The following is a 21,564-nucleotide window of genomic DNA, read 5'->3' as shown; positions in this document are numbered from 1 at the left end:
TACAATAGCCAGGACGTGGAAGCAACCTATGTGTCCATCAACAGATGAATGGATAAAGAAGATGTGACACATATATACAGTGGAATATTACTCAGCCATAACAAGAAATGAAATTGTCCCAGAGTCTGTCATACAGAGTGAAGTAAATCAGAAAGAGAAAAATAAATACCGTATGCTAACACATAGATATGGAATCTAAAAAACAAAATGGTTCTGATGAAATAGGGGCAGGACAGGAAAAAGGACACAGACGTAGAGAATGGACTTGACAACACGTGGGGGGGAAGGGTAAGCTGCGACGAAGTGACAGAGTAGCATTGACACATGTACACTACCAAATATAAAACAGATAGCTAGTGGGAAGCAGCTGCATGGCAGAGGAAGATCAGTTCGGTGCTTTGCAACCACCTAGAGGTGTGGGATAACAGGGAGACACATGAGTAAGAGGTTATGGGGATATACGTATGCATATAGCTGACTCACTTTGTTATACAGCAGAAACTAACACAACACTGTAAAGCAATTATACTCCAATAAAGATGTTAAAAAATGATAAAAAATTAAAGACTGTTACAAGGGATAAGGAAGAACACTACACAATGATCAAGGGAACAATACAAGAAGATATAACAATTGTTAAAATATACGCACCCAACATAGGAGCACCTCAATATATAATGCAAATGCTAACAACCATAAAAGGGGAAATTGACAGTAACACAATAAAAGTGGGGGACTTTAACACCCCACTTATACCAAAGGACAGATCATCCAGATAGAAAATCAATAAGGAACCACAGGCCTTAAATGACACATTAGACCATTCGGACTTAACTGATATTTATAAAACATTCGATCCAAAAGCACCAGAATACACTTTCTTCTCAAATGCACACAAAATGTTCTCTAGGATAGATCACATCTTGGACCACAAATCAAGCCTCGGTAAATTTAAGACAATGGAAATCATATCAAGCATCTTTGCCAACCACAACGCTCTGAAATTAGAAATAAATTACAGGAGGGGCTTCCCTGGTGGTGCAGTGGTTAAGAATCCACCTGCCAGTGCAGGGGACATGGGTTTGAGCCCTGGTCCGGGAAGATCCCACATGCTGCAGAGCAACTAAGCCCATGCACCACAACTACAGAAGCCTGTGCTCTAGAGTCCACGTACCACAACTACTGAGCCTGCACACCTAGAGCCTGTGCTCTGCAACAAACAGAAGCCACCACAATGAGAAGCCCACGCACTGCAACAGAGTAGACCCCGCTCACCGAACCTAAAAGAAAGCCTGTGAGCAGCAACGAGAACCCAAAGCAGCCAAAAATAAAATAAGTAAATAAATAAATAAATAAATTTATTAAATATAAAAATAAAAGAAAGAAATTACAGGAAAAAACTGTAAAAAACACAAACACGAGGAGGCTAAACAATATGTTACTAAACAACCAATGGATCACTGAAGAAATCAAAGAGGAAATCAAAAAATACCTAGAGAAAAATGACAATGAAACATGACAATCTAAAATCTATGGGACACAGTAAAAGCAGTCCCAAGAGGAAAGTTTACAGCAATACAATATTACCTTAGGAAACAAGAAAAATATCAAATAAACAACTTAACCTTACACTTAAAGCAACTAGAGAAAGAAAAACAAACAAAGCCCAAAGTTAGTAGAAGGAAAAAACTCATAAAGATCAGAGCAGAAATAAATGAAATAGAGACAAAGAAAACAAGATCAATGAAATTAAAAGCTGGTTCCTTGAAAAGATAAACAAAATTGATAAACCTTTAGCCAGACTCATCAAGAAAAAAAGGGAAAGGGCTCAAATCAATAAAATTAGGACATTACTACAAGCAACTACACACCAATAAATGGACAACCTAGAAGAAATGGACAAATTCTTAGAAGGGTACAATCTCCCAAGACTGAACCAGGAAGAAATAGAAAACATGAACAGACCAATCACAAGTACTGAAATTGCAACTGTGATTTTAAAATTTCCAACAAACAAAAGTCCAGAACCAGATGGCTTCACAGGCAAACTGTATCAAACATTTAGAGAAGAGTTAACACCTATTCTTCTGAAACTCTTCCAAAAAATTGCAGAGAAAGAAACACTCCTAAGCTCATTTTATGAGGCCACCAACACCCTGATACCAAAACCAGACAAAGATACCACAATAAAAGAAAATTACACATGGATGAACAGAGACACAAAAATCCTCAACAAAATACTAGCAAACCGAATCCAACAAACGATACGTTAAAAGTCGCATACACCATGATCAAGTGGGATTTATCCCAGGGATGCAGGAGTTTTTAATATATGCAAATCAGTGGGACACACCACATTAACAAACTGAAGAATAAAAACCATACGATCATCTCAGTAGATGCAGGAAAAGCTTTTGACAAAATTCAACACCCATTTATGATAAAAGCTCTCCAGAAAGTTGGCATAGAGGGAACCTACCTCAACATAATAAAGGCCATATATGACAAACCCACAGAAACCCTTATTCTCAGTGGTGAAAAACTGAAAGCAGTGTATATATGTCCATGCCACTCTCTCACTTTGTCACAGCTTACCATTCCCCCTCCCCATACCCTCAAGTCCATTCTCTAGTAGGTCATAGCTAGTGGGAAGCAGCCACATGGCACAGGGAGATCAGCTCAGTGCTTTGTGACCACCTAGAGTGGTGGGATAGGGAGGGTAGGAGGGAGAGAGATGCAAGAGGGAAGAGATATGGGAACATATGTATATGTATAACTGATTCACTTTGTTATAAAGCAGAAACTAACACACCACTGTAAACAATTATACTCCAATAAAGATGTAAAAAAAAAAACAAAAACTGAAAGCATTTCCTCTAAGATCAGGAACAAGACAAGGATGTCCACTCTTGCCACTTTTATCCAACATAGTTTTGGAAATCCTAGCCATGGAAAACAGAGAAGAAAAAGAAATAAAGGGAATCCATATTGCAAAGGAAAAAGTAAAACTGTCACTGTTTGCAGATGCCATGATACCATACACAGAAAATCCTAAAGATGCTACCAGAAAACTACTAGAGCTCATCAATGAATTTGGCAAAGTTGCAGGATACTAAATTAATACACAGAAATGTTGCATTCCTATACAAATAAATTAATACACAGAAATGTTGCATTCCTATACACTGACAACAAAAGATCAGAAAAAGAAACTGAGGAAACAATCCCATTTACCATCGCATCAAAAAGAATACAATACCTAGGAATAAACCTATCTAAGGAGGCAAAAGACCTGTACTCTGAAAGCTATAAGATGCTGATGAAAGAAATCAAAGATAACACAAACAGATGGAGAAATATACCATATGCTTGTATTGGAAGAATCAATGTTGTCAAAATGACTATACTACCCAAGTCAATCTACAGACTCAATGCAACCCCAGCAAATTACCAATGGCCTTTTTTACAGAAATAGAACAAAAAAAAAATTTAATTTGTATGGAAACATAAAAGACCCCAAATAGTCGAAGCAATCTTGAGAAAGAAAAATGGAGCTGGAGGAATCAGACACCCTGACTTCAGACAATACAAAGCTACAATAATCAAAACAGTATAATATTGGCACAAAAACAAAAATATAGCTCAATGCAACAGAATAGAAACTCCAGAGATAAACTCACGCACCTATGGTGAACTGATCTATGACAAAGGAGGCAAGAATATACAATGGAGAAAAGACAGCCTCTTCAATAACCAGTGCTGGGAAAACTGGACAGCTTTATGAGAAAGAATGAAATTAGAACACTCCCTAACACCATACACAAAAATATACTAAAACTGGATTAAAGACCTAAATGTAAGGCCGGATACTATAAAACTCTTAGAGGAAAACATAGGCAGAACACTCTCTGACATAATTGTAGCAATATCTTTTTGGATCCACCTCCTAGAGTAACTAAAATAAAACAAAAATAAACAAATGGGACCTAACTAAACTTAAAAGCTTTTGCACAGCAAAGGAAGCCATAAACAAAATGGAAAGACAACCAAAAAAACAAGAAAAAATATTTGCAAGCAAAGTGACTGACAAGGGATTAATCTCCAAAATATACAAACAGCTCACACAGCCCAATATTAAAAAAACAAACAATCCAATCAAAAACTGGGCAGAAGATCTAAACAGACATTTCTCCAAAGAAGACATACAGATGGCCAAAAGCACATGAAAAGATGGTCAACATCACTTATTACTAGAGAAATGCAAATCAAAACTACCACGAGGTATCACCCCTCACCTGTCAGAATGACTATCCTCAAAGACAACAAATAACAAGCATTGATGAGGATGTGGAGAAAAGGGAACCCTCATGCACTGTCAGTAGAAATGTAAATTGGTACAGCCACTGTGGAAAACAGTATGGAAATTCCTCAGAAAATTAAAAAAGAACACTACCCTACGATGCAGCAATTCCATTTCTGGGTGCTTTTCTGAGGAAAGCAAAAACACTAATTTGAAATATATATGTACCCCTATGTTCCTTGTAGCATTATTTACAATAGTCAAGATATAGAAGCAACCTAAATGTCCATCAACAGATGAACCAATAGAATTTCAACCATTCTTGTAGGTAGGGCCCACTTTCATAGGTGTGAGACCTATGTAGTCATACAATGCTCTCTGATTAGTTTCCAGCCTATTTTGAATTTTTTAAGAATATTTGAACTAGGTGCCCCACCTTTTCATTTTGCACTGAGCCCTACATATTATGTGGCTAGTCCTACTTAGGGGTGTAGTGATATCCCATTGTGATTTTATTTTTATTTCTGTAACTAATAGTGTTAAATATTTCTTCATGAGCTAATCAGTCATTAGTATATTTCCTTTGTGAAGTGTCTATTCAAGTCTTTTGCCCACTTTTTAATTTTTATTATGATAAAATACCCATAACATAAAATTTGCCATCTTAACCTTTCTAAACCATACAGTTCATTTACATGGTTATGCAACCAATCCCCAGAACTCTTTATCTCATAAAACTGAAACTCTATACCCATTAAATAATTCCCCACTACCCCCCTCGCACAGTCCCTGGCAACCACCACTCTCTAGCCCATAAATTTGACAACCCTAGGTACCTCACATAAGTAGAATAATATTTGTCTTTTTGTGACTGGCTTCTTTCACTTAGCTTATGCCCTCAAGGTTTATTCATGCCGTAGCATATATCAGAATTTCCTTCTTTCTTAAGGCTGGGTAAAATTTCATTCTATGTATATACCACATATTGTTTGTCACTCATTAGTCAATGAATGTTGAGTTGCTTCTACCTTTCAGCTATTGTGAATAATGCTGCTAAAAACACGGGTGTATACATATTTCTTTCAGACCCTACTTTCAATTCTTTAGGTATATACACAGAGATGGAATTACCAGATCATATGTTAATTCAATTTTTAATTTTTGAGTAACCACCAGACTGCTTTCCATAGCAATGGTACCATTTGACATCCCACCAACAGTGTACAAGGATTCCAATTTCTCTACAATTTCACAAATATTTCTTATGTTCTTTTTTTTTTAATAGTACCCATCCTAATGGATGTGAGGTGGCATCTTGTGGTTTTGATTTGCATTTTCCTAATGATTAGTGATGTTGAAGATCTTTTCATGTACCTATATACCATTCATACATCTTCTGTGGAGAAATATTTATTCAAGTCCTTTGCCCATTTCCAATCCAGGTTGTTTGTAGTTGTCTTTTGCCAATTTTGAATTGGAATATTTGTATTTTAGTGTTGAGTTTTAAGAGTTCGTTATATATTCTGGATATATGTTATTTGTCAAACAAATATTTTTGTCAGTATTTTCGTCTTCTTTGTACTTTGCCTATTTTCTTTTTTTTTTTTTTTTTCCGGTACGCGGGCCTCTCACTGTTGTGGCCTCTCCGGACGCGCAGGCTCAGCGGCCATGGCTCACGGGCCTAGCCGCTCTGCGGCATGTGGGATCTTCCCGGACCGGGGCACGAACCCATGTCCCCTGCATCGGCAGGCAGACTCTCAACCACTGCGCCACCAGGGAAGCCCACCTATCTTCTTAATGATACCTTTTGATATACAGATCTTTCAGATTTTGATGAAGTCTAATTTATCATATTTTTATGAATATTGCTAGTTCACTTACTAGTACACTAGTGACTTTGTAGAAACCTTAGAATTTTCAGTGTAGACCATCACATCACTTAAGAAGAAACAGTTTTACATATTGTTTTACAATCTATATAACTTTATTCCTTTTTCTTGCCTTAATGTACTAGCTAGAACCTCCAATACAATGTTGAATGGGGTAGTAAGAGCAGACACTGTTCTTGATACTAAAGAGAAAGTATTCAGTCTTTCATCATTAAGTATGATGCTAGCTCTAGGTATTTTGTAGGTATTCTGTATTAGACTGATAAAGTCTCCTTTTATACCTAGTTTTGTTGAAATTTTTTTATCAAGAATGAGTGCTGAATTTTGTCAAATGTTTCTCTGCAATCATTGAGCTGATTATATTTTTCTATTTAATCACTTGATACAGTAAATTACACTGATAGTTTCAAATTTTAAACCTAACTTAAGTTTCAAAAACCCCCACTTCTTCAATGTAATATGGTTTTAATATATTGCTAGATTATATTTACTGGTATTTTTTTAAGGGTTTTATGTCTCTATAAAGGATACTGGTCTGTAATTTTTTTTCTTGTAATATCTTTATCAGGATTTTGTATCAAAAAACTAGTTGGGAATTGTTTCCCCTCTTCTATTTTTTGAAAGAATTTGTAGAACACTGGCATTATTTCTTCCTGAAGTGTGTGTTAGAATTCACCTGATAACTTCCAGATCAGGATTTTCTCAAGGAGATTTTTTTTTGAATTTTATTTAATTTGTTTTTATACAGCAGATTCTTATTAGTTATCTATTTTATACATATTGGTGCATATATGTCAATCCCAATCTCTCAATTCATCCAACCACACCCCCACACACACTTCCCCCCTTGGTGTCCATACGTTTGTTCTCTACATGTGTGTCTCTATTTCTGCCCTGCAAACCGGTTCATCTGTACCATTTTTCTGGATTCCACAAATATGCGTTAATATATGATATTTGTTTTTCTCTGACTTGCTTCACTCTGTATGACAGTCTTTAGGTCCAACCACATCTCTACAAATGACCCAATTGAGTTCCTTTTTATGGATAAGTAATATTCCATTGCATATACGTACCACATGTTCTTTATCCATTCATCTGTCAATGGGCACTTAGGTTGCTTCCATGACCTGGTTATTGTAAATAGTGCTGCAATGAACACTGGGGTGCATGTGTCTTTCTGAATTATGGTTTTCTCTGGGTATATGCCCAGTAGTGGGATTGCTGGATCACATGGTAATTCTATTTTTAGTTTTTCTAGGAACTTCCATACTGTTCTCCATAGTGGCTATATCAATTTACATTCCAACCAACAATGTAAGAGGGTTCCCTTTTCTTCACACCCTCTCCAGCATTTGTTTGTAGATTTTTTTGATGATGGCCATTCTGACCGGTGTGGTGATACCTCATGGTAGGTTTGATTTGCATTTTCTAATAATTAGTGATGTTGAACATCTTTTCATGTGCTTTGGGCCATCTGTATGTCTTCTTTGGAGAAATGTCTGTTTAGATCTTCTGCCCATTTTTTGATTGGGTTGTTTGTTTTTTTTTATATTGAGCTGCATGAACTGTTTATATATTTTGGAGATTAATCCTTTGTCTGTTGATTCATTTGCAAATATTTTCTCCCATTCTGAGGGCTGTCTTTTTGTCTTGTTTATAGTTTCCTTTGCTGTGCAAAAGCTTTTAAGTTTCATTAGGTCCCATTTGTTTATTTTTGCTTTTATTTCCATTACTCTAGGAGGTGGGTCAAAAAGGATCTTGATGTGATTTATGTCATAGAGTGTTCTGCCTGTTTTCCTCTAAGCATTTTATAGTGTCCAGTCTTACATTTAGGTCTTTAATCCATTTTGAGTTTACTTTTGTGTATGGTGTTAGGGAGTGTTCTCATTTCATTCTTTTACATGTAGCTGTCCAGTTTTCCCAGGACCACTTACTGAAGAGACTGTCTTTTCCCCATTGTATATCCTTGACTCCTTTGTCATAGATTAGTTGACATAGGTGTGTGGGTTTATCTCTGGGCTTTCTATCCTGTTCCATTGATCTATATTTCTGTTTTTGTGTCAGTACTACATTGTCTTGATTACTATAGCTTGGTAGTATAGTCAGAAGTCAGGGCGTCTGATTCCTCCAACTCCATTTTTCTTTCTCAAGATTGCTTTGGTTATTCAGGGTCTTTTGTGTCTCCATACAAATTTTAAGATTTTTTTCTTCTAGTTCTGTGAAAAATGCCATTGGTAGTTTGATAGGGATTGCACTGAATCTGTAGATTGCTTTGGGTAGCATAGTCATTTTCACAATATTGATCCTTCCAATCCAAGAACATGGTATATCTCTTCTCTAGGAGATTTTTTTTTTTTTTTTTTTGTGGCACGCAGGCCTCTCACTGTTGTGGCCTCTCCCGTTGCAGAGCACAGGCTCCAGACGCGCAGGCTCAGCGGCCATGGCTCACGGGTCCAGCCGCCCCACGGCATGTGGGATCTTCCTGGACCGGGGCACGAACCCGTGTCCCCTACATTGGCAGGCAGACTCCCAACCACTGCGCCACCACGGAAGCCCTGTCTAGGAGATTTTTGATGACAAATTCAATTTCCCTGATATATGGCTCTTCAGATGTACTGTTTCATCTTATGTCAGTTTTTAGGAAGTTAGGTTTTCCAAGAAATTTGCCCATATATACAGTGGAATATTACTCGGCCATAAAAAGGAATGAAATTGGGTCATTTGCAAAGACATGGATGGACCTACAGACTGTCATACAGAGTGAAGTAAGTCAGAAAGAGAAAAACAAATATCGTATATTAACGTATATATGTGGAATCTAGAAAAAATGGTACAGATGAACTGGTTTGCAAGGCTGAAACAGAGACACAGATGTAGAGAACAAACGTATGGACAGCAAGGGGGAAAAGCGGGGGTGGGGGTGGTGGTGGTGGTGGGAAGAATTGGGAGATACATATATACACTAATATGTATAAAATCGATAACTAATAAGAACCTGCTGTATAAAAAAGTTAAATTTAATTAAATTTTAAAAAAATAAATTTGCCCATTTCATCTAAGTTTCAGATTTATTGATATAATGTTGTCCATGACATTCCTTTGTTATCCTTTTAATATTTACAGTATCTATATGGTAATGTCCTATTTTATTCCTGCCTTCAGTGAATTTTACTCTCTCTCCTTTTGTAATCAACCCTGCTAGGGGCTTATCAATTTTATTAATATTTTCAAAGAATCAACTTTTGATTTCATTAATTTTTGTCTTTGTCTCTCTTATTTCTTTGATCTCTCTTTTCATTTTTATTATTTCCTTTGGTCTACTTTCCATGGGTTTCATTTGCTCACCTCTTTTCAGTATCTGGGTGAAAACCTAGGTCATTTCTCCTTTTCTAAAATAAACATTATTTATAAATTTCCCTACAAGAACTGCTTTAGTTGCATCCCACAAATTTTGGCATATTGTATTTCTATGATCGTTCCGTTTAAAATAATTTCTAATTTTCCTTGTGATTTCTTCTTTGGCCCATGAGTTACTTACTAGTATAATGCTTAATTTCCAAATATTTAGGCTTTTCCAGATATCTTATGGTTACTTATTTGTAATTTAATTCTGTTGTAGTGAGAGAATATACTCTGTAAGACTTTAAAATTTTTAAATGTATGGCCCAGCATATGGTCTATCTTGGTAAACAACCTATGTGCACTTCAAAAGAATTTACAGTTGTAGCTATAATGTTCTACAAATGTCATTTAAGTCAAGGTAGTTAATAATGTTGTTCAAATTTTGTATATTCTTACCTATTTTCTTCTAGTTGCATTAATTGCTGAAAGAGGGCTATTACAACCCCCAAATATAATAATGAAATTATCTATTTCTCATTTTAGTTTTTTATGTTTTTACTTCACGTATATTGAAGCTCTGCTATTAAGAACAAATACATTCATGACTGTTATACCTTCCTGATGAACTGATACCTTTATCATTATCAAATGCCCCTTAGGATCTCTGATAATACTCCTTGTATTTCAATCTATTATATGTGTTATAAAAATTGTTATTCCAGCTTTTCTATGCTTACTGTTTGTATAGCATATGACATATCTTTTTCCATATTTTTACTTCAACTTCCTTTTATCTTTATTTAATAAAGTGTGTCTCTTGCAGGGAGCATATAGTGTGGCCTTGACTTTTTTATCCAGACTAACAATTCCAAGGCTCCACCCCAAACCTACTCAAGTTCAATTTTCAGTATATGGGTAAGGAATATGAAGACATATATATACACACACATACATATATTCTAAGCTGCTTAGATGATTTTAACATAGATAAACCAAAGATGTGCACTCTACTACAACTAAAAGGATTGATCCCCACAATCTCAAGATAATGATTGAAAATAATTGCTACAATATAAATAAAGGGCTTAAAATTCCTAAATTCTCATCTATGTGTTAGTATTTTTAAAACAAAAATAAGGATTCCAAATACCTTTATCTCATAAACATTCAGTTGCTTGCTTTCTGCTGTACTTTTTTTTTTTAAGGCCTTATTCTGTTAAAAGATAAAAATAAAGGATTATGTTTAATATCAAAGTGATTCAAACTTGCACTGTTACTGACTTAGACTAAAATTACTAAAGTAAAGGAAAGCATTATTCTCTAAAACTGTAGTGAAAACATAGGTTGTTTTTTTTTTTTTAAATAGTTTTATTTTGAGAATCAGTACATACCTCCTGCTGGAGTTCTTCAATAACCTTGCTTTTATTTTCAACTTGTTTCCTTAAATTGTTACACTAAAAAATCAAGAGAAATTTAAAATATTTTATTCAATATTCCAGTCAAAATAATTTCAAACTAACAAAAATATTAGCATAGAGATCACTTCAAAAATCATGTCGTTAAATAATTCCATTAATGTCAAAAATTATGTGAACAAGTACAAATTTTAATAGATTATCTCAGTACAAATTTGAAATTCTTAAAATGTCTTAATCTACTTAAAGAACACATGAATTCAATTACTTTAAGGGAAAAGTACCTTTTACTGAATCCCATACAGAGGGCTGAATTATATAATTAATTGGAGGATTAGAGATAGCCAGAGGATTAACTATAATTTGTCTTCTTTCTTATTCATTATTCCCCATTTATCATTTACGAGATCTCTTTTACTTATTATATTTGGGGAAGGGGAATAATATAATACTCTATCTCCTCTATAATACTCTATCTCCTCCTAAATACATTCTAATTCCTCTTACAGAAATACCATCTAAATCATTTTTTTAATATCTCACTTTGAGGGACTATTTCACCTGGCTACACATGTAGAATTGGATTAAGAGGTACTAGCCCAAAAATATATGGAGCACCATAAATGCAGCACAGATTTCTAAAGGGTCCTAAAACATTACAGATATATAAGCTGTTCTAATTTCCATCAAAGTAGAAAGAAAGTCCAACGGGAAAAAAATTGTAATATCCACAATTAGCACAAAATGCTGTGTTAAATATCTTTTTTGAAATACTCATATGTAGTCATAGTCAGCAACTATTCTGAAACTGAATAAGGTATGATACTGGGGTTTACAAGTGATTTATTTAATCTAAATTTTACTGTGCACCATCCCCCTCAATGGTCTATTTCAGAAAACTCAAAAGAAAACTGAAGAAGAAAAGCCATAGAAAAGTGAGAAACATTTTACTGATTATCATGCCAATTGGCAGGTATAAACATATTAGGTGAAACTATTTGTGTATACAATTTTTATTTATTAAAAAAATCAAAGACTTCCATTTTTGACAGAAAAATCACCTAGATACTCTGAACAACTTTCCTGATAAAAATAATTTGAAAGTAAATATCTAAAAAATAAGGAATCTGCCTACTTGAAATTACAACTTTAAAGTGTCGTAATAGTAGGTTTGAGGCTAGCATCAAAGGCAGCACTTGGCCTACAGGTATCTGCTGAACATACCTAGGGTCAAAGAGATAGGAGATAAAACTCAGAGCTCACTAAAGGTAGAGAATCCAATAAGAGAACCCTGCATAAAGTCACAAACTCAAAGGACTACCTACTCAGTGAAAGTGTAAACAAGAAATAAATCTGCCACACAGAAGGGTACAGTAAGGAAACTTGTCTGTCTTGACCCTGGCACTGAGTGAATGTTATGAAAACTGTCCTGAAAATTTGTAGCCATGAGGTGGCCTTATATTGGATTGGGGAGGGGAGCAGGGCAGTCATTTATAGCTGGGTTCATACTATCTCTATAATCTCAAAAAACTTCAAATGGAGAATTTACTTTAAAACGGGCTCCTCGTTAGTAGTGTCCCCAAGAAAATCTTTCTGGGAGGATACCAATTTCAACACAAGCCTCAAAGAATTACCACAGGTAAAAAACCAAGGAATCAGAAAACATAAATAAGGCTCAAAGAATAAAAAGTCAGCAGAAAGAACAAAGAGCAAAATCAGACCTGAAGAAGACTTCAGATATTGATATTATCAGACAAAGAATATCATATTAAAATATATTAAATATTTTTTAAAATTAAAGACTTGAAACTATGAAAAAGAAATGAGAGACCATAAACAACAATTGAGCAGATTTTTAAAAGAACTAATTAAAACTTCAGTAATGAAAAATATAATTAAAATTTAAAACTCAATAGACAGGAAAATAGGTTACTTCTTGGCCTTACCACATGAATGCTGAACACATTTTAAAAATATCAGTTTGAAGTATCACCAGATTATTAACTTTGCCCAAAAAAGCACATGTTTTATGCATTTCTCTGTTCTTCAGACCATCAAAACTTATTCCCTTGAGAGTTAATATTTATGATCATATTTTTCTGCTACTCAGTTTTTCCTAAAAAACTATCTTTATAACTGACATTACTACATATTATAAAAACCATCTTTATAACTGTAATTATGACAGTTCAAAAAATATGTATATTTTACTAAAAGGATAATGACATCAGATTTATCAACTTTGTCATTTTGACTGGCCCATCTCACTGTCCCTTATTTCTGAATAAACTAATGAAAATTAAAGTAACTTAAGTTTTCAATCCTTTTAAATTTAAATAATATCCAAATTTAGGACTAATTAATATATTTGGTGGAATACCCAGAAATTCTTGAAAAGATTTTAAAGTATTACAGTTATTTTTAAGTCAAATAATTCATGTACAAAATATCAAAGAATTTTATTCACCAGAATTCTAGGTAGAAGAAAATAGTGTTAATTATTAGAGGTCGGAACTTCAGAAAGTGAACTATGCTTTCCAAAAGACTACTCACTGACTCACTATACAGAAAGTCAAGTTTAAGACAAGTGTGTGGTGAAGGGCAGAGAAGGGAAAAGTGAATTGGTATTGCCAGCCAGGCAGTAAAAACATCTCACATAAAGAAAGCAGAAATTTTTCTGCAGCTCCCTTGATTATAAGAATTGGAGAGATATCTAAGAATGATTTTTAAAAGCATCTTGCCACTCTAAAGATATCCACAACAAATGCAGCTGCTAAGAGAATGAAATTTGGGGAAAGAGAAGAGATAGCTAAAGATCAGTTTAATGAAGCTTTCTTTGGTCTTTGAAGCATTATGCAAAAACTCCTTATCCCAGAGCCTCTTCAAAGAAACCTGTAGTAAAAATCCTATACTATTCCTCGGGGAGGGGAAAGGGTAAGCTGGGACAAAGTGAGAGAGTGGCATGGACTTATATATACTACCAAATGTAAAATAGATAGCTAGTAGGAAGCAGCCGCATAGCACAGGGCAATCAGCTCAGTGCTTTGTGACCACCTAGAGAGGTGGGATAGGGAGGGTAGGAGGGAGACACAAGAGGGAGGAGATATGGGAACATATGTATATGTATAACTGATTCACTTTGTTATAAAGCAGAAACTAACACACCATTGTAAAGCAATTATACTCCAATAAAGATGTTAAAAAAAAAATCCTATACTATTCCTGAAAGCCTTCAAAGTGGAATTGAGATTTCTTTGTACAGGACAATGTAAAGGTTGGCCCTAAAGAATCTAGCCATACATATTTTGTTACAAAGTCTCTATTCCTAAATATTTTTCACATTTGATAATACCTTGTTTTCTAATATCTTCATTTGTTTATCTTTTTTTACGACTTCACATTCAATGCTTCGAGCCTAAAAAACATTATTTGACATCAGATTTTTAAAAAATGTTAACAGAATTTCTATTTTCTGAGTATCTTTTAGACATGGAATTATAAAGCTTAGTCTTATATTTCTACAAAAACATTTATCAGCTCTCCCAGTTTAGTTCAGTAACCTTTTTTAAAAAAGAAATTCTTTTTGTGTCTATATGTCAATGTTCATTATTCTTATCTTAGCATTAATATCACTTTACAATATTTTATTAGCTTTCCCAGTTTATACTGAATTTTTTTAAACTATATATAAATGTTTATAATTTGTTAAATATGTCTTTCACAAACATTTGTTAAACTGAACTTTGTAACAATCCAATGATATAGAAAAGTAGGTATTATTATCCCCACTTTAGAGATGAGGAAACAAAGGCTCAGATAAACTACGTATGAAATAATAAATGTCTGAACTAACGTAGTGGATTGGGATAAAAGAAGAGTGTAATGAATTTCAATGTCAGCCAAAATATCCAAGAAATATTTGTATTTTAAATTCTTTCCAGAAAACTGTTTCAACAGGTAAATTGAAATCCAACCATGGAAAGCTGAAACATGCTATCAATTTGTCTTGCATTTCGTTGTTTTTTTTTTTTTTTCCTTAACTCATCATTAATATTTTCTACTTTGGTAAAATAAATTTAAGTTCTTAGTGGAAGATTTTTATTTTACATTAAACATGAAATTCATGTTTTTCCCTACACCAACAAAATTAGTGTTTTGAAGCAGCCCTCTGATACAAATTTTAAAGTAGTGAATTACATACCAAGTCTTTAGGAGATTAAATTCATTTTTTTCGGGTTGAATTTAACAAATAAATATGAAACTCAAAGAAAAAATAGCTTTTTGAGAAAAATATATGATATAGTCTAAAGAATGTTAGAGAGGCAGCTCTACCACTTCTTACTCATGTAGCTTTTCAAGTTTTTACCCTTTGAAGGCCTGACTTCCTAATTCATAAAATGAGAACAAAAATGACTTCCAGTTTAAGATAACATACATAATCTAGAATGTTCCTGCTTCATTGCAAGCCCTTAAAAATATAGTTCATCTCATCCTTAGACTATTCCAATAGTCTTAGAGCTCTCCAACGTATAAATAAAATTATGACACTTCTCAGGTGAAAACTCTTCAATAACCTCAAACTCCTAAATATAGCTATGTGGCCTGAAATGATCTACCCTCATTTTCCCCCACCCTCATTTTTCCCCATCTTCATCTCTCCACTCGCATCTCCTCGCCTCTCAGCTTTCCCTCCTCTCTCCACTCTCACCACTATCTTAAACTCCACCTTTCAGCCAAGATAAACTTTGTCTAGTTGCTTAAATATGATGGGCTCTCTCATACTTCATATACAATGTGTGTATGTGTATGTGTGTATGTGTGTGTGTGTGTGTGTATGTGTGTGTGTGTGTAACTTGGAATACTCTTCTTTTCCCTGATATACTTGTGCCCACACCTCTGCCTTCCACTAATTCCTATTAATCAGAGGTTTCAAAATGAATGTTGCTTCTTCCAGGAAGCTTGTCCTGACTCAAGTTTAGATAGATGCCCTTTCCATGGGCTCCAACAGCAATTACATAGAAGACCTATGTTTTGGTCTGGCCAGCATCCTTTCCTGGAAAGACTCTTTCAGTATAAATTTCACAGTAATCCTGCTTAGTTCATAAAGCTTGATGGGGACTGATATGGCTCCAAGGATGGCAATGCAGCTCAGGCTTGGACAGATTACTCTATCCCCTAATTGCAATGAATGGCTCAGGTATAAGTGAGCTAAACTAGGCCAGAGTCCTCTCTAAGATTTTTTTCAGAGCTTTCAAGACTATTTTTTATAGCCTTCCAATTTATTCCAGTGCCTTTCACCTCTCCCTATTCCATTCTCAAAAATTAAAAATGTTACTTGCCTAATGAAAAAACTTAATTGGATACTATTGTCCACCAAAACAAATTAAAAACAAACTTTGCACCCAGAACAGTGCCTGGCACATCGTAGGTAGTCAGTAATATTTGTGGAATGAATGAAAAAACACAGTCAAGGCTTTCACAATCTAGGTTGATCAGCACAATCTATTTTGGCACCCTTTTCTCCCTCTATGTATGTTATATACTATAATCATGTCACATACTTTATACTATTCCACTTTTGTGAATAATCTTCCCTAAAAGCCTTCTTCCTATCTCAACTCTTTGAAATCATTTCCACCAATGCACAACACAAATTTATTAATCAATTTATCAGTATATTTCATATTACTAAAGTATGAGCCTTTTATTTAGCCTAAAATATAAATCAACATTTATAAATGCTCACTATTTAAAGAAATTTAGAATCATGCCACTATTTCTTCTAGATATAAACCACATAAGCAAAATAACCCAATGTGGCCCCTATTTTTAAGGTCAATAGCCTACAACAGTCCTTGGCCCACTAATTATTTATACAATAGTGTACTTTTTCTTGACACGTGGTATTGCTTTTATGATTTAAAATTTTGTGATAGAACCTTTTATTAAATACAACATACCTTTTCTTCACTCTTGTCCAATTTATATTTAACTTCATCTCCTTTCTGTTTTAGTTCTTCTTTCACAGATTCCAGTTCATTCCTTAAAGAAATAGAAGAGTGATACTGTAATAAAATCTATATTTTCATTTTATTCCCTTTCTGGAATTCCTAAAACGGTCGACTATTTAATTTTTTGTTGGTTTATATTTTCATTTTGTTTGATAATTTTTCATGCATTAATGTCAATAAGCACAATTCTACTCCTACATTTAAATTAATTTATACATTTATTTTGAAATTACTTAGATCTTTATAGCCATTTTTCCATAAAAAAAGAAACTCCTAGATAGGAAAACTTATTTCTTATTTAAGTCAAGATTTCACTTTACTGTTTTCTTAGTCATAAATTAGTCATCATTCTAAGACATAGTCGTAATGTTGTACAGATAAATTAGGGACATACATACCAGTGATTTTAAAGAACTACATGACTGAGATATTTGCGTATACCTGTATCCTTATATATGTACAGAGTATCTCTGGAAACATACACAAGAAACCTAGATACCTCTGGAGAGGGAAACTGGATATCAGGAAGACAAAAGGCAAGCAAAACAGGTTTCTTTCCCCATGTCCTTTTGTCCTTTTGATTTTTACACCACATGCATGTATTATCCTTTCAAACTTTTTTCAATTTAAAATCTGTCTGTTGCATATGAAAACAAGGGTGTTTTGTCTCAGAAGGATACTTAAAGCTATTTCTTTCTTTCTTTTTTTTTTTTTTTTGTGGTACGTGGGCCTCTCACTGTTGTGGCCTCTCCTGTTGCGGAACACAGGCTCCGGACGCACAGGCTCAGCGGCCATGGCTCACGGGCCCAGCTGCTCCGCGGCATGTGGGATCTTCCCAGACCGGGGCACGAACCTGTGTCCCCTGCATCGGCAGGCGGACTCTCAACCACTGCGCCACCAGGGAAGCCCTAAAGCTATTTCTAATTGTAGACTCTCTTGTTACTACAACTGATATGTTACTGGGTCTAATGTAAATGCATGGAATAGTATTCAATCACGTGGAATAACTTGGCCTTGTAAGAACTGAATCTAGGATGTTTACTCTTCAACTGAGTTTAAAATTTTTAATTGGCATATTCTTACTTTTCCTAAATATATTTTTATTTACAGTTCTGTAAGTCCATAGAGTAGGCAGATGTACAAAAAGATATTATCCAAACAACTTAAATTCTCTTAAATTAAAAGCAGCCTTTCCCTAAAAAATATCTTCACTTTTTATCTCCAAAATGTACAGTGGCTTAATCACAGATTTAGTCTATAAATAACAGTTACTTCTGAAGAAGAAAAGTAAGCATAAAGGACAAAAGTAATCTTTAGAAGCATAGTAAAAGATGACTTTCCAAATATGGAAAATAGTAACAGTTAAGTGCCAGGCACTGTGCTCAGCACTTTATTCACATTTCCTCATGTAATCCCCAGACAGTCCTATGAGGGAGATATATTAGGTCTAAGGAAATATCAAATAATTTACAATTGTTAAGTTTTAATGACCACATTCTTTAATCAAACAAGTCAAAACTTAATACATCAGAATGTGAGTACAAACAAGAGCCCCCTAATATTTGGAAATCATCTAAATTACTAATGGATTAAAAGGAAACTTAAAATACAAAAACAGATTATTTAGAAAATAATAAACATGAAAACACTGCGTATCAAAAAGCAGGTCACAGATCTACAGTAGTGTTAGAAAGTAAATTGATACCTTGAAATGTTTTTCAGTATTTGAAAAAGAGAAAGATAAACCAAATATCAATATATTGATTTTTAAATATATCAATTTTTAAAGTAACTAAAGAAAATATTAATATTTGATTGCAGGCAGGAAAAAGATTTGTAAGTAAAAAAGCAATGGGAAAAAATTTCAAAAGGAAACAATTCGATTTAATACAAAATTCTTTAAAAAAACTTCTGTATAACAAAAAAATTACCCAAAGTGAAAGGAAAACAACAGGTTAGGGGAAATATGTGCTTTAAATAAAATAACATAAAGGATTAATATGTTTTTTAAAGCTTAAATGAGTAAGAAAATAATCAAGATATCAAAATATTAGTGGGCAACAGGCATAAGCAATTTACAGAGAAGAAACTCTAGCAAACACACACAAAAAATTCCAAAGCTTACCCAAAACATGAAAATTATAAATCATAAGAACTATGAGTTGTTTCTACCTGTTATATTATCAAATAAATTAATGATAATACCCAAAAGTAATTAAAACATTTGGAACCATCATTTTCATAAAATATTGGTTGTATTGCATGGTTTACAACTGATAAAACCTATTAGAAACCATTGGTCTATAAAAAGTAATTGAAATAATTATTCCTATGACTCAATAAATTCACACTGGAAATTTATCCTATAAGAAAAAAAATCTCTATGTCCCAAAATGTTTACTACAGTATTCTTTATGATAGTGAAAAACTGGAAAATGTAAATATCCAAATTAAAATATTGTTATATTCACTTGACTGACTGGCATACAAGCATTAAAATAGATGATTGTGAAAACAACTAGAAACATAGATAATGCTTAAAGTAATATTAAATTTTTTAAATACCTCTTCTAAATTTTCTGGCATATGACTAGTATACTTTCTTAAATAAATATTAAATATTAGAAAGTTTATGATAATTTAAAATTAATTTCTACATCTAATATCACTATTTCAAGCTAAGTATAAAATAGACATTATTACAATTTTATTTTTAAGCAGGATTCCAAACCAATGATTTAAGTCTAATTTTTTATTTTATACTATATTCAACATAAGATTAATGTAAATTAACTACAACAAGTTAATAGAAAAGAAATACTATTTTGGGCCAGTCAAAAAAGGCCAATGCATTAGTCTTGCCTCAATTGTGTTTCTGTCTCTTCCAGATTTTCTATTTGTTTCAACATCCTTTCTTCTTCCATTTTGCTGTTCTAAAGAAATAATCAGTGCGGTTTATATTAATTATTTTGTTTCAACAAAACTAAAATTGAAATTAATACTCAAGACCTTTATCTGTCTTAAAATTCATTTAGTTATATATAAAGCAAGAGAATGGGTTATTTAACTTATACAGTTCCACACTAGTTTTCCAGCCTTACTCTATTCCCCTAATAATCTCTATATTAGTAGCTAAAAAACTAGTCTTACTTGCTGTTTCCCAGTGATACTTTGAGACTTGTGTCCTTTGTTCATATTGTTATGGCTTCAAGGAATGCTTTTCCACTCATTGCTACCGACTGAACTGATAATTATTCATGTTTTTAAGGCAAAAATCAATGCTGTATTCTCTCTGAAGCCTTCTCTTTCTCTTTCCCCAAGGCAGAAGTGATCCTGTGAACTGTGATAACACTTTGTCCCCCAAACAATACATATACTATTTTAAGCTATTTGAGCATTTATTTTTTTATTGAGTCATAAACTAAAGACGAATGATATTTTATTCATCATTGTATGCATATTATTACTACCTCAATATGCATATTTTTCTTCTAAAACAAAGTATTTCGAAGAAAAAGATAATCAGATAATCTAAAATAATCAGACTTTTAAAGCTGGAAGAAACTTTAGAGGTAATCTATTCTAACCCCTTAACTTTACAGTAAGAAAACTAAGTCACTGGGACTTTCTTTTTCAACTCACATTAATATCTTCTTGCTGTTTCTTTAATTCTAGGGCCATATCCCTTGTTTCTTGTGCTAAGTCTTTGTTTTCCAGTGAAAGCCTTTTGCAGCTTGCAGTTAGTTCAGTATTCTTAAGCCTGTTTTTTAAAAAATATGTCATACCAAAATATTTACATATAAAATTATATGATGTGGAATTTTATCCAAAATAATCTTAGGGGAAAGAAAGGAAGGGCTGGGGCTACAAATGAAATAAGATTGGCCATTAGTTAAAAATTTTTGAAGCTGGGTGATAGGTATATGCTGGTTCATTACAATATTCCCTCTTAACGTTGTATATATTTGAAAATTTTCTATAGTAAGTTTTTCAAGATGTTACATATTTCCTTGCATATTCTCCATACCACTTCCCCGTTTATCTTTCACAAATTTTGAAAAGTATTTATTTTTTCAAATAATATTTTCTTTCTAGTAGACTGTCTCTTAGAAACTGTTTCAAATTTCTGATGATTTAATAGCACATGAGACATTAACTATTTTTAATTAAAATATTTTCATTAAAATAAATAAAACTTTGTGCACATGCACAACACTTAAACTGCTCTTACAAGGTCTCAAATATTCTACATTGGAAGAGAGATTACTGCTGTTACTGGTTGCAGCCAGGATCATTTTTAAATGAGGGAAGGGGAGTGTGTGGCTGGCTCTATGGAATGATTTCAGAAGCACCTTTTATCTCCTACTTACTGATACTGGAAACTCATCAAAGAGTTTTAATTAAAAAATGAAAAGTTGAAAAAGCAAATATACCAAGGATAACACAAATTTATATTAATCAGTTCATTCATTAAAAGGATTTTGGTTAATAGATGAATATTACCCAGAGCTCCTACAAAAGTACTGTTGAAAAGGTACCAGAAAGCTGAGAATGGGAGTTGAAAGAGAAGTGACAAGATGCTGAGTAAATTACTTATTTCTCAT

The 21,564-nt window shown here is 33.5% G+C and overlaps 1 protein-coding gene across 1 annotated transcript in view; it reads right to left on the bottom strand.

Annotated features, from left to right (window-relative positions):
* SYCP1 (synaptonemal complex protein 1) overlaps positions 1-21,564 on the bottom strand; it is a 154,742-nt gene that overhangs the window by 57,851 nt on the left and 75,327 nt on the right. Inside the window, exons 19-23 of the mRNA XM_027091053.1 lie at positions 20,603-20,720; positions 19,823-19,893; positions 16,910-16,991; positions 10,926-10,988; positions 10,685-10,747 (exon numbers count right to left, since the gene is read on the bottom strand). Of these exons, the coding sequence (XP_026946854.1) occupies positions 10,685-10,747; positions 10,926-10,988; positions 16,910-16,991; positions 19,823-19,893; positions 20,603-20,720 (397 nt within the window). The remainder of the gene's footprint in view (positions 1-10,684; positions 10,748-10,925; positions 10,989-16,909; positions 16,992-19,822; positions 19,894-20,602; positions 20,721-21,564) is intronic.

Source organism: Aethalodelphis obliquidens, unplaced genomic scaffold (genome assembly GCF_003676395.1).
Source record: "Aethalodelphis obliquidens isolate GAN/ISIS:26980383/991018 unplaced genomic scaffold, ASM367639v1 scaffold70, whole genome shotgun sequence".
NCBI classification, from domain to species: Eukaryota; Metazoa; Chordata; class Mammalia; order Artiodactyla; family Delphinidae; genus Aethalodelphis; species Aethalodelphis obliquidens.
The sequence above is the reverse complement of the archived record's forward strand: the minus strand, read 5'-3'. Positions and strand labels throughout refer to the sequence as shown.